The sequence below is a fragment of the Nilaparvata lugens genome, chromosome 14 (assembly GCF_014356525.2).
Source record: "Nilaparvata lugens isolate BPH chromosome 14, ASM1435652v1, whole genome shotgun sequence".
NCBI lineage: Eukaryota > Metazoa > Arthropoda > Insecta > Hemiptera > Delphacidae > Nilaparvata > Nilaparvata lugens.
Window position 1 is genome coordinate 20,919,760 of NC_052517.1, and position 12,914 is coordinate 20,932,673.

The 12,914-nt window shown below is 37.2% G+C and overlaps 1 protein-coding gene across 4 annotated transcripts in view; it reads left to right on the forward strand.

The window, feature by feature from the left end:
* LOC111063500 (activated CDC42 kinase 1) overlaps window positions 1-12,914 on the forward strand; it is a 40,764-nt gene that overhangs the window by 25,114 nt on the left and 2,736 nt on the right. Inside the window, exons 13-15 of one of the 4 annotated variants that reach the window (XM_039441056.1) lie at window positions 3,897-4,068; window positions 4,105-4,371; window positions 10,051-11,822. In XM_039441056.1, coding sequence (XP_039296990.1) covers window positions 3,897-4,068; window positions 4,105-4,371; window positions 10,051-11,822 — 2,211 coding nt within the window. Of the gene's footprint in view, window positions 1-1,337; window positions 1,728-3,896; window positions 4,372-7,913; window positions 8,386-10,050; window positions 11,823-12,914 lie in introns of those variants that run through there. The other 3 variants (XM_039441054.1, XM_039441055.1, XM_039441057.1) reach the window with 3 other exon arrangements.

The following is a 12,914-nucleotide window of genomic DNA, read 5'->3' on the forward strand; positions in this document are numbered from 1 at the left end:
TATCTTCTTGTGCTATCTTTTCTCTATGTTATAATTTCAAAGTGAACAAATATTATAGTTTACTAGCAGGTAACCCGTGCTCCGCAAGGGTCGATTTTAAAACTTAACAAACTTGAAGAATTGAAAAAGACCTATAACTATCCTCGATTAATTAAAAATCTATATGCAAAATTTCAAGTTAATCAGTTGAGTAGTTGAGACGTGATGATGCGTCAAACATAATTTTCCTATCCCGTACGTGTATAAGCCAATTCTTCCCTTTATTGACCGAGCGAAGTGAGGTCTAAGATTCAAGTCTACGGTTTTGCATTTCTCTTTATGTTTATATGTTGCGCATTTACAGCGAAACGCAGCAATAGATTTTCATGAAATTTGACTGGTATGTTCCTTTTTGAATTCCGCGTTGACGTATACATACGGTTTTTTTGAATCTTTGCATTTTAAGGATAAGGAAAAGGAGTCTCCTTTGAACGCCAATATTACCGTAAAAATCAGACTTTAGAATCATTTATCATAAATCAGCTGTCTAGTGGACTATAATACTACCCGTTCAAAAACATCGAACATCTTGAAAATGTATGTTTCCATCAACGTTAGTAGACAGTTGACTATAATACTACCCGTTCAAAAACATCAAACATCTTGAAAATGTATCTTTCCATCAACGTTAGTAGACAGTTGACTATAATACTACCCGTTCAAAAACATCGAACATCTTGAAAATGTATCTTTCCATCAACGTTAGTAGACAGTTGCAGCCAGACCTGATAACAGCGCTCACACTCACATTCCGGGACGACACGTCACGGTACGATATAGGAAAGAAAGCTCTATGTTTATTTAGGATTTTTTCTAGACATTTTAAATTGATAAATTATTTATTCATTTTTGAGAAAACATAACAACAGGTCAATGTAACTTACTGAGCGTGAGGTCTACTGTTCACAGAAATACTAAAGTGCGAGATAAATTTCTTTTAACACGGCTCTTTCTCAAAGACGGAGAGGTCCGATGCTCTATCCTCCACTAATCTCTCCCACTACCTAGCAGCATTCTCCTTCTTTTGTGTCTGTGTGAGAGAGCTTTGTAACGCTTCCCTCCCCTCCACTGGCAATGTTCCAAAGTGATATGTTTGTGTATGTTACGGAGATTTGTTCATCACAAGAACCTGAAGCGAAATGACACGGCGCATCCAATTGTGCGCAGGAATGTCCGTCTGTGACTATGCTACAAACTGTGGAGGGAGAAATGGGTTTCTCCTCTTCATGTTAAAAGTAATTTAACTCGCACATTAGTTATAGTATAGATTTAATTGATCTTTTTGTTTTTTTTCATAGGTACTACTCACAAGTAACCAGCGGCGGAGATATGCTGGACCCTTCACCAGTAGCTAAAGCTTTGGATGCTAAATTTTTAGCAGAGTTGGAGAAGGATTTGGGGAAAGCCGAGGCAACAGCTAACACCGATCGTACGGTCATTCGTACGGATAGTACGGTCAATTACGGAAACATTCGTACGGATAGTACGGTCAATTACGGAGCCAACAATCGTACGGTCGACTATGGAGCAGCCACGGCCAACAACAGTCGTACGGATAACTACGGCAACATTCGTACGGATGCTACGGTCAGTTACGGAAACATTCGTACGGATAATACGGCCACTTACGGTGGATTCACAGAGGAGTTGAACAAAGCTGCAGTCAGCTGAGTTTGGCTTCGTCGCCCTTTAGGAAGCAGAGCAATATTCAGAGACCACTGGAGAGCAAGGTAGGTTCGGATGTCACTTGAAAATAATTTATTAAAGTGAAAGTTTGAGTTTTCTCAAAACAAAATGTGACTTGCCAGAGAAATTCAAGAATATTTTCGAATTCGTGGCTGGAGCTCAAGGCTTCTTTTTTCCAGCCACCCCAATGTATATTAGTTGATAAGTGTTATTTTGTAAATTTCTAGTGAATTGGTAAATAAATAAATAAGAAATTCAACGTGATCATCCCAAAACAGTTTACTGTCCAGCACTATACCAAGTAATATTTTCTCAGTTTTAGAAATATCCTGAGAAATTTAAACTTTTATTCAGCGAATATTTATTCATTATTAGAAGACAATAGATACAATGCAGGTAAAAACAACAGGCATTCGCCCAAAACTGCTTTAAACCTTAATTTGGAATACACAGTCTAGAGGTTATGTAAATGATAACTTAATACACACACTATTTTGATTCCAAAAAATGTATGTACTACAATAATTTATCAGATTAGTTGATTTTAAAATACAAATCCAAACAAAAATCTTCCTTCACAATCACTAAAAATATTAAAAATTTCACTTGAATCCACAAATTATAAGTACTCATGTTAAAATTCAAAACATCTGATACATTTTTGCATTTGAATTTCATCATAGAGAAAAGATAGTATAAGAAGATATCCCATGGTATAGGTCGTTGATGTTGCAAATTTCTTCTCCGATTACTGTCGACTACTGTCTATGATTAGTGTGTTGTTGGGAGTGTAAGAAGGGCACAGTATGAGAGACTACCTGCGTCACATAGCTTCACCAAAAACAACTACTAGGACTATCGGCTTCAATTAACACTCACATTTGCAACATAACGGTCCTTTACCGTGGCATATCACAATATGATACAGTATCAAAACAATATGATAGACACCAGTAATCGGCTTGAGTTAACAGGATATTGGCTTGATAATTGGAACTTAAACGACCTATACCATGGGATATCTTCTTGTGCTATATTTTTACTCTATGGTTTCAGTCTCATTTTAAACTTATTTAGTTTGTGTTGGCGAGAATTATGCCCGATTTCCAGTAAAGATCAAACTATGAAAAATGACTATCACACTCTTAACCAAAAAAATTGTTTTTTTCTCATGTGCCCAACCATAGAGCAATTTCGGATACCTCAAGGGCAAATCAGTCTCATGCCCGGTTGCACAAAAGTCGGTTAAATCTTAACCGTAATTAACTTTACGAGAACCAGGCGTTTTTGAAAAGACGGCTTCTCTGATTGCTTCTTGAGGAATTAATCACGGTTAAAATTGAACCGACTGTTGTGCAACCGGCACTCGGTTTGATTATTCATTTATTATTTTATTCACAATCACAAATCATAATTAAAATATATAATATGATTGGGAGAAGACAACAGGCTAGCCCAAAACTGTCTTCTCCCAAATTTTTACAAGTCTCAAAAAAGGAGGTTAGATTTCACTTCAAAAAGTCCAATTTACACTTCAAAACTAATGACTAAACTAAAAATTTTAAATTTTGATATTTTAAAACTAATTAACAACAAAAAAATAGATTTTCATGAAATTTGACTGGTATGTTCCTTTTTGAATTCCGCGTTGACGTATACATACGGTTTTTTTGAATCTTTGCATTTTAAGGATAAGGAGTCTCCTTTGAACGCCAATATTACCGTAAAAATCAGACTTTAGTATCATTCATCATAAATTAGCTGTCTAGTGGACTATAATACTACCCGTTCAAAAACATCGAACATCTTGAAAATGTATCTTTCCATCAACGTTAGTAGACAGTTGACTATAATAGTACCCGTTCAAAAACATCGAACATCTTGAAAATGTATCTTTCCATGAACGTTGTAGACAGTTGCAGCCAGACCTGATAACAGCGCTCACACTCACATTCCGGGACGACACGTCACGGTACGATAGGACAGAAAGCTCTATGTTTATTTAGGATTATTTTTTCTAGACATTTTAAATTGATAAATTATTTATTAATTTTCGAGAAAACATAACAACAGGTCAATGTTACTTACTGAGCGCGAGGCCTACTGTTTACAGAAATACTAGCTATAGTATAGATTTAATTGATTTTGTTTTTTGTTTTTTTTTCTCACAGATACTACTCACAAGTAACCAGTGGCGGAGATATGCTGGACCCTTCACCAGTAGCTAAAGCTCTGGATGCTAAATTCTTAGCAGAGTTGGAGAAGGATTTGGGAAAAGCTGAGGCAACAGCTAACACCGATCGTACGGTCATCCGTACGGATAGTACGGTCAATTACGGAAACATTCGTACGGATAGTACAGTCAATAATTACGGAAACATTCGTACGGATAATACGGTCAATTACGGAGCCAACAATCGTACGGTCGACTATGGAGCGGCCATGGCAAACAACAGTCGTACGGATAACTACGGCAACATTCGTACGGATGCTACGGTCAGTTACGGAAACATTCGTACGGATAGTACGGCCACTTACGGTGGATTCACAGAGGAGTTGAACAAAGCTTGCAGTCAGCTGAGTTTGGCTTCATCGCCCTACAGGAAGCAGAGCAATATTCAGAGGCTTCCACCACTGGAGAGCAAGGTGGGTTCGGATGCCACTTGAAAATAATTTATTAAAGTAAAAGTTTGAGTTTTCTCAAAACAAAATGTGACTTGCCAGAGAAATTCAACGTGATCATCCCAAAACAGTTTACTGTCCAGCACTATACCAAGTAATATTTTCTCAGTTTTAGAAATATCCTGAGAAATTTAAACTTTTATTCAGCGAATATTTATTCATTTATTAGAAGACATTATTTATTTATTAATTTATTCATATGCAAATACAATTCAGGTAAAAACAACAGGCATTCGCCCAAAACTGCTTTAAACCTTAATTTGGAATACACAGTCCAGAGGTTATGTAAATATGATAACTTAATTCACACACTATTTTGACTCCAAAAAATGTATGTACTACAATAATTTTGAATTTATCAAAACAATTAATTTAAAAAAACAAATCCAAACAAAAATCTTCCTTCACAATCACAAAAAATATTTAAAATTCCACTTAAATCCACAAATTGTAGGTACTCGTTAAAATTAAGACGTTAAAACATCTGATACATTTTTGCATTTGAATTTCAACATAGAGAAAATATAGCATAAGAAGATATCCTCCCATGGTATAGGTATACTGTGTTTCAAATTTCAAGCCGATTTTTTGTTGACCTAGCCGATTACAGTCGACTACTATCTATTATTAGTGTGTTGTTGGGAGTGTGAGAGTGTAAGAAGGGCACAGTATGAGAGACTACCAGCGTCACATAGCTTCACCAAAAACAACTACTAGGACTATCAGCTTCAGTTAACACTCACATTTGCAACATAGACACCCTATACACTGTCTATTATTAGTGTGTTGTTGGGAGTGTAAGAGTGTAAGAAGGGCACAGTATGAGAGACTACCAGCGTCACATAGCTTCACCAAAAACAACTACTAGGACTATCGGCTTCAGTTAACACTCACATTTGCAACATAGACACCCTATACACTGTCTATTATTAGTGTGTTGTTGGGAGTGTAAGAGTGTAAGAAGGGCACAGTATGAGAGACTACCAGCGTCACATAGCTTCACCAAAAACAACTACTAGGACTATCGGCTTCAGTTAACACTCACATTTGCAACATAGACACCTATACACTGTCTATATTAGTGTGTTGTGGGAGTGTAAGAGTGTAAGAAGGGCACAGTATGAGAGACTACTAGCGTCACATAGTTTCACCAAAAACAACTACTAGGAGTATCGGCTTCAGTTAACAACATTTGCAACATAGACACCTATACACTGTCTATATTAGTGTGTTGTTGGAGTGTAAGAGTGTTAGAAGGGCACAGTATGAGAGACTACAGCGTCACATAGCTTCACCAAAAAAACTACTAGGACTATCGGCTTCAGTTAACAACATTTGCAACATAGACACCTATACACTGTCTATATTAGTGTGTTGTTGGAGTGTAAGAGTGTAAGAAGGACACAGTATGAGAGACTACAGCGTCACATAGCTTCACCAAAAACAACTACTAGGAGTATCGGCTTCAGTTAACACTCACATTGCAACATAGACACCTATACACTGTCTATTATTAGTGTGTGTTGGGAGTGTAAGAAGGGCACAGTATGAGAGACTACAGCGTCACATAGCTTCACCAAAAACAATACTAGGACTATCGGCTTCAGTTAACAACATTTGCAACATAGACACCTATACACTGTCTATATTAGTGTGTTGTTGGGAGTGTAAGAAGGGCACAGTATGAGAGACTACAGCGTCACATAGCTTCACCAAAAACAACTACTAGGAGTATCGGCTTCAGTTAACAACATTTGCAACATAGACACCTATACACTGTCTATATTAGTGTGTTGTTGGGAGTGTAAGAAGGGCACAGTATAAGAGACTACCAGCGTCACATAGCTCACCAAAAACAACTACTAGGACTATCGGCTTCAGTAACACTCACATTTGCAACATAGACACCTATACACTGTCTATTATAGTGTGTTGTTGGGAGTGTGAGAGTGTAAGAAGTGCACAGTATGATAGACTACCAGCGTCACATAGCTCACCAAAAACAACTACTAGGACTATCGCTTCAGTTAACACTCACATTGCAACATAGACACCTATACACTGTCTATATTAGTGTGTTGTTGGAGTGTAAGAGTGTTAGAAGGGCACAGTATGAGAGACTACAGCGTCACATAGCTTCACCAAAAAAACTACTAGGACTATCGGCTTCAGTTAACAACATTTGCAACATAGACACCTATACACTGTCTATTATTAGTGTGTTGTTGGAGTGTAAGAGTGTAGAAGGGCACAGTATGAGAGACTACAGCGTCACATAGCTCACCAAAAACAACTACTAGGACTATCGGCTTTAGTTAACATTCACATTTGCATCATAGACACCCTATACACTGTCTATATTAGTGTGTTGTTGGAGTGTAAGAGTGTAAGAAGGGCACAGTATAAGAGACTACCAGCGTCACATAGCTTCACCAAAAACAACTACTAGGAGTATCGGCTTCAGTTAACACTCACATTGCAACATAGACACCCTATTAATAGACACTGTCTATTATTAGTGTGTGTTGGGAGTGTAAGAAGGGCACAGTATGAGAGACTACAGCGTCACATAGCTTCACCAAAAAAACTACTAGGACTATCGCTTCAGTTAACACTCACATTGCAACATAGACACCTATACACTGTCTATATTAGTGTGTTGTTGGGAGTGTGAGAGTGTAAGAAGTGCACAGTATGATAGACTACCAGCGTCACATAGCTTCACCAAAAAAACTACTAGGACTATCGGCTTTAGTTAACATTCACATTTGCATCATAGACACCCTATACACTGTCTATTATAGTGTGTTGTTGGGAGTGTAAGAAGGGCACAGTATAAGAGACTACCAGCGTCACATAGCTTCACCAAAAACAATACTAGGACTATCGGCTTCAGTTAACAACATTTGCAACATAGACACCCTATTAATAGACACTGTCTATTATTAGTGTGTTGTTGGGAGTGTAAGAATGGCACAGTATGAGAGACTACCAGCGTCACATAGCTTCACCAAAAACAACTACTAGGACTATCGGCTTCAGTTAACACTCACATTTGCAACATAGACACCCTATACACTGTCTATTATTAGTGTGTTGTTGGAGTGTAAGAGTGTAAGAAGGGCACAGTATGAGAGACTACCAGCGTCACATAGCTCACCAAAAACAACTACTAGGACTATCGGCTTCAGTTAACACTCACATTTGCAACATAGACACCCTATACACTGTCTATTATTAGTGTGTTGTTGGGAGTGTAAGAGTGTAAGAATGGCACAGTATGAGAGACTACCAGCGTCACATAGCTTCACCAAAACAACTACTAGGAAAGAAAGCTCTATGTTTATTTAGGATTTTTCTAGACATTTTAAATTGATAAATTATTTATTCATTTTGAGAAAACATAACAACAGGTCAATGTAACTTACTGAGCGTGAGGTCTACTGTTCACAGAAATACTAGTTATAGTATAGATTTAATTGATCTTTTTGTTTTTTTTTTCATAGGTACTACTCACAAGTAACCAGCGGCGGAGATATGCTGGACCCTTCACCAGTAGCTAAAGCTCTGGATGCTAAATTCTTAGCAGAGTTGGAGAAGGATTTGGGGAAAGCTGAGGCAACAGCTAACACCGATCGTACGGTCATTCGTACGGATAGTACGGTCAATTACGGAAACGTTCGTACGGATAGTACGGTCAATTACGGAAACGTTCGTACGGATAATACGGTCAATTACGGAGCCAACAATCGTACGGTCGACTATGGAGCGGCCACGGCCAACAACAGTCGTACGGATAACTACGGCAACATTCGTACGGATGCTACGGTCAGTTACGGAAACATTCGTACGGATAGTACGGCCACTTACGGTGGATTCACAGAGGAGTTGAACAAAGCTTGCAGTCAGCTGAGTTTGGCTTCGTCGCCCTACAGGAAGCAGAGCAATATTCAGAGGCTGCCACCACTGGAGAGCAAGGTGGGTTCGGATGCCACTTGAAAATAATTTATTAAAGTAAAAGTTTGAGTTTTCTCAAAACAAAATGTGACTTGCCAGAGAAATTCAAAGAATATTTTCGAATTCGTGGCTGGAGCTCAAGGCTTCTTTTTTCCAGCCACCCAATGTATATTAGTTGATAAGTGTTATTTTGTAAATTTCTAGTGAATTGGTAAATAAATAAATAAGAAATTCAACGTGATCATCCCAAAACAGTTTACTGTCCAGCACTATACCAAGTAATATTTTCTCAGTTTTAGAAATATCCTGAGAAATTTAAACTTTTATTCAGCGAATATTTATTCATTTATTAGAAGACAATAGATACAATGCAGGTAAAAACAACAGGCATTCGCCCAAAACTGCTTTAAACCTTAATTTGGAATACACAGTCTAGAGGTTATGTAAATTATAACTTAATACACACACTATTTTGATTCCAAAAAATGTATGTACTACAATAATTTATCAGATTAATTAATTTTAAAATACAAATCCAAACAAAAATCTTCCTTCACAATCACAAAAAATATTAAAAATTGCACTTGAATCCACAAATTATAGGTACTCATGTTAAAATTCAAAACATCTGATACATTTTTGCATTTGAATTTCATCATAGAGAAAAGATAGCATAAGAAGATATCCCATGGTATAGGTCGTTGATGTTGCAAATTTCTTCTCCGATTACTGTCGACTACTGTCTATGATTAGTGTGTTGTTGGGAGTGTAAGAAGGGCACAGTATGAGAGACTACCTGCGTCACATAGCTTCACCAAAAACAACTACTAGGACTATCGGCTTCAGTTAACACTCACATTTGCAACATAACGGTCCTTTACCGTGGCTTATCATCACAATATGATACAGTATCAGCACAGTATGATACAGTATCAAAACAATATGATAGACACCAGTAATCGGCTTGAGTTAACAGGATATTGGCTTGATAATTGGAACTTAAACGACCTATACCATGGGATATCTTCTTGTGCTATATTTTTACTCTATGGTTTCAGTCTCATTTTAAACTTATTTAGTTTGAGTTGGCGAGAATTATGCCCGATTTCCAGTAAATATCAAACTATGAAAAATGACTATCACACTTAACCAAAAAAATTTTTTTTTCTCATGTGCCCAACCATAGAGCAATCTCGGATACCTCAAGGGCAAATCAGTCTCATGCCCGGTTGCACAAAAGCCGGTTAAATCTTAACCGTAATTAACTTTACGAGAACCAGGCGTTTTTGAAAAGACGGATTCTCTGATTGCTTCTCGAGGAATTTATCACGGTTAAAATTGAACCGACTGTTGTGCAACCGGCACTCGGTTTGATTATTCATTTATTTATTTTATTCACAATCACAAATCATAATTAAAATATATAATATGATTGGGAGAAGACAACAGGCATAGCCCAAAACTGTCTTCTCCCAAATTTTTACAAGTCTCAAAAAAGGAGGTTAGATTTCACTTCAAAAAGTCCAATTTACACTTCAAAACTAATGACTAAACTAAAAATTTTAAATTTTGATATTTTAAAACTAATTAACAACAAAAATATTGTTTTTTAATTTAATATTTATTTTTGTTGTTTAATTTAATATTTATTCTTGTTGTTTAATTGATTTTTTTTTTGTTTTCCAGGTACAGAACACATGGCTAACCACGAAAGACGTCAACTCCACCCAACAACAGAACTCTAACCACGGTAGAATGACGTCATCAACACCGCCTCTCCTTCCCCCACCCCCGAGCCAATCAAAACGCTACAGTAGCACGTCACAGTATTACAATAACATGGCCGACAACAGTAGTACTGTCAGATCCACCCTCAACAGTACAGTTAAATCTAACCATGACAGTAATTTTAGTACAGACTGTAACAGTACTACGTTTAATAGTAGAATAGCTGGGGAGTTTGATGTTAGTACTATGAAATCTAATAGTAGATTAGTTGGGGAGAGTGGTAACACATATGGTAATACCATGAAATCTTCAACAAATACTAAATCACCTGGGGATAGTGTTAATATCTATGGTAATACCATACAATCTCCCAATAGTTCAACGTCAGTAGGGGACAGTATTAATGCATATGGCAATACCATGAAATCTTCACCAAATACTACATTACTGGGAGACATATCTAGTAAAACGTACAGTAATTCTACTGTGAACACCCAGAATACTGCGGATCCTTTTGGTAGAACAGATAAAGTTCCCCAAAATACATACAATGCGGTGGCAGGGGAGGACCCCTGCTATGGTGGTATGGTAAACACCCCCCATCACGTCTACAATAGTCGGGTGAAATCGGAGTTATCTTTGCGCAGTAGTAGTATGTATAGTGCCGTGGCTGGGGATGAGGTGAGTAGTGTATATGGGGGTTCTAGGACAGGAAAAAATCCTGAAAATAATGTGTATAGTACGGTAGCTGGGGATCAGATTAGTAGTGTACATGGGGGTTCTAGGACAGGAAAAAATCCTGAAAATAATGTGTATAGTACGGTAGCTGGGGATCAGGCTAGTAGTGTATATGGAGGTTCTAGGACAGGAAAAAATCCTGAAAATAATGTGTATAGTACGGTGGATGGAGAGGAAGACTTTTATGTTGGTAGTAAGGTAAACTCTAGTAGTGTCAATACCTATAGCATGATAGCTGGGGAGCAGGTTAGTAGTGTATATGGGAGTTCTAGGACAGGAAAAAATCCTCAAAATGTTTATAGCACAGTAGCTGGGGATGAGGTGAGTAGTGTATATGAGGGTTCTAGGACAGGAAAAAATCTTCAGAATGTTTATAGCACGGTAGCTGGGGATGAGATGAGTAGTGTATATGGGGGTTCTAGGACAGGAAAAAATCCTCAAAATGTTTATAGTACGGTAGCTGGGGAACCGTTATATGGTACTAAAGTCTCCCAGAATAACAGTTACAGTTCAGTGCCTGGAGAACCTTTTTATGGTAGTAATAACAGTGCATCACATCCTTACGACCCTGTAGAACCCCAATGGTCTGAGAAATATGATAGTTTTGGGGAAAAATATGATAGTTTTGGGGGGAGCTATGGTAAGAATGGAGGGGCATATGGCAGTTCTAGTCCAGCTTATGGAAATAGTGGGACAGTTTATGGTAGTTCCAGTGTGGGATCTAGCTATGGTAATTCTGGTATAGGAACTTCCTATGGTGACTCAAATGAGGGAACTAGCTATGGTAATTCTAATGTAGGACCTACCTATGGTAACTCAAGTGAGAGTGCTACCTCTTATAGCAATGCCCCACCTACAGATGCTGTGTTGAGAGTGTCCAGTGTTGTTAAGGCCACAAACGCAGCTGAGGACGAGTGTTTGGCGGCCTTACAGGAGACGTCTTGGAATGTGGATACGGCTGCCAACAAGGTTAAACTGGATATGCTGCTGAGGTGAGACCACACAGATATAAGATATGCCATGGTTTGTAGAATTCATTCAAAGTTTGGAAGATTTGTATCAAATTATGGTGTTGTGTATCAAGTTGAGATGATACTGTATCACAGTATACATACAGTATGGAAACTCGGCTATAGTGAGGTCCACGTTATAATGGCAGTGCTTGATTAGCAATACTGTTGCTGTCCTTTTCTATTATACAACAAAACAGATATCGCTATCTCTCTCTAGCTTTGCAATGTTGTCCGTTTGCCAGAATATTTTATTTTTACTTTCGACAGTGACTGTACAAAAATAAACAAACAATTCTCAGCCGCCATTTTTTTTCTTCATTATATCAAAATACTTTAGTACACAAGTCGTATAATTGATTTAAAATGTATTTTTGAAAGAATGAAATAATTTTTAGACCTATTACCCTATGAGAAACACAATTTAATATACCTGAAATGACATTTTAAAAGTTGATAACTAACCATCCTAGACTTTATCCATGCTTCAGTTAGCCTACACGTATAGGTTAGACCTACTCGTACCCCGGTATAAATAAAATTGAAAGGTTATTTCAGAATTATTTCCATTGAAATTACTTATTTTAAATAGGATTTCTATTATTTTTAAAAGAAATTGGAATAGAATACCTACCAAATAACTCAATTTCTGTTGTTTTGAAATTCAGATTGGTGTATCACAGCTTTTTAAATTAGCCGCCATTTTAGGTTTGTATAAAAATAAAAATCTGATCTCAGTTATTGAAGCAAATTTTTGAATCAAAATGTGAAAAAAATATTTTTCTTGATCAATTTGACATTAAATTGATTATTTTATCATGGTTATGATAATTATTATTAGATCAAATTTAATGGGATGAATTGAGTAACAGATGTGTACACTCAGTGACAAAATGGAGAGACTTGGCAACGTTTTTCTCCTATCTTTCTTCACTGCCATTATAACGTGGACCTCACTATAGTAATGTTTATCAAGGTTGGTTTCATTTTTTAGTGCTAATCAGTGTTGTAATGTTGGCAATTTGCAGGCTACTGATGTTTATCAAGGTTGGTATCAGTTTTTAGTGCTAATCA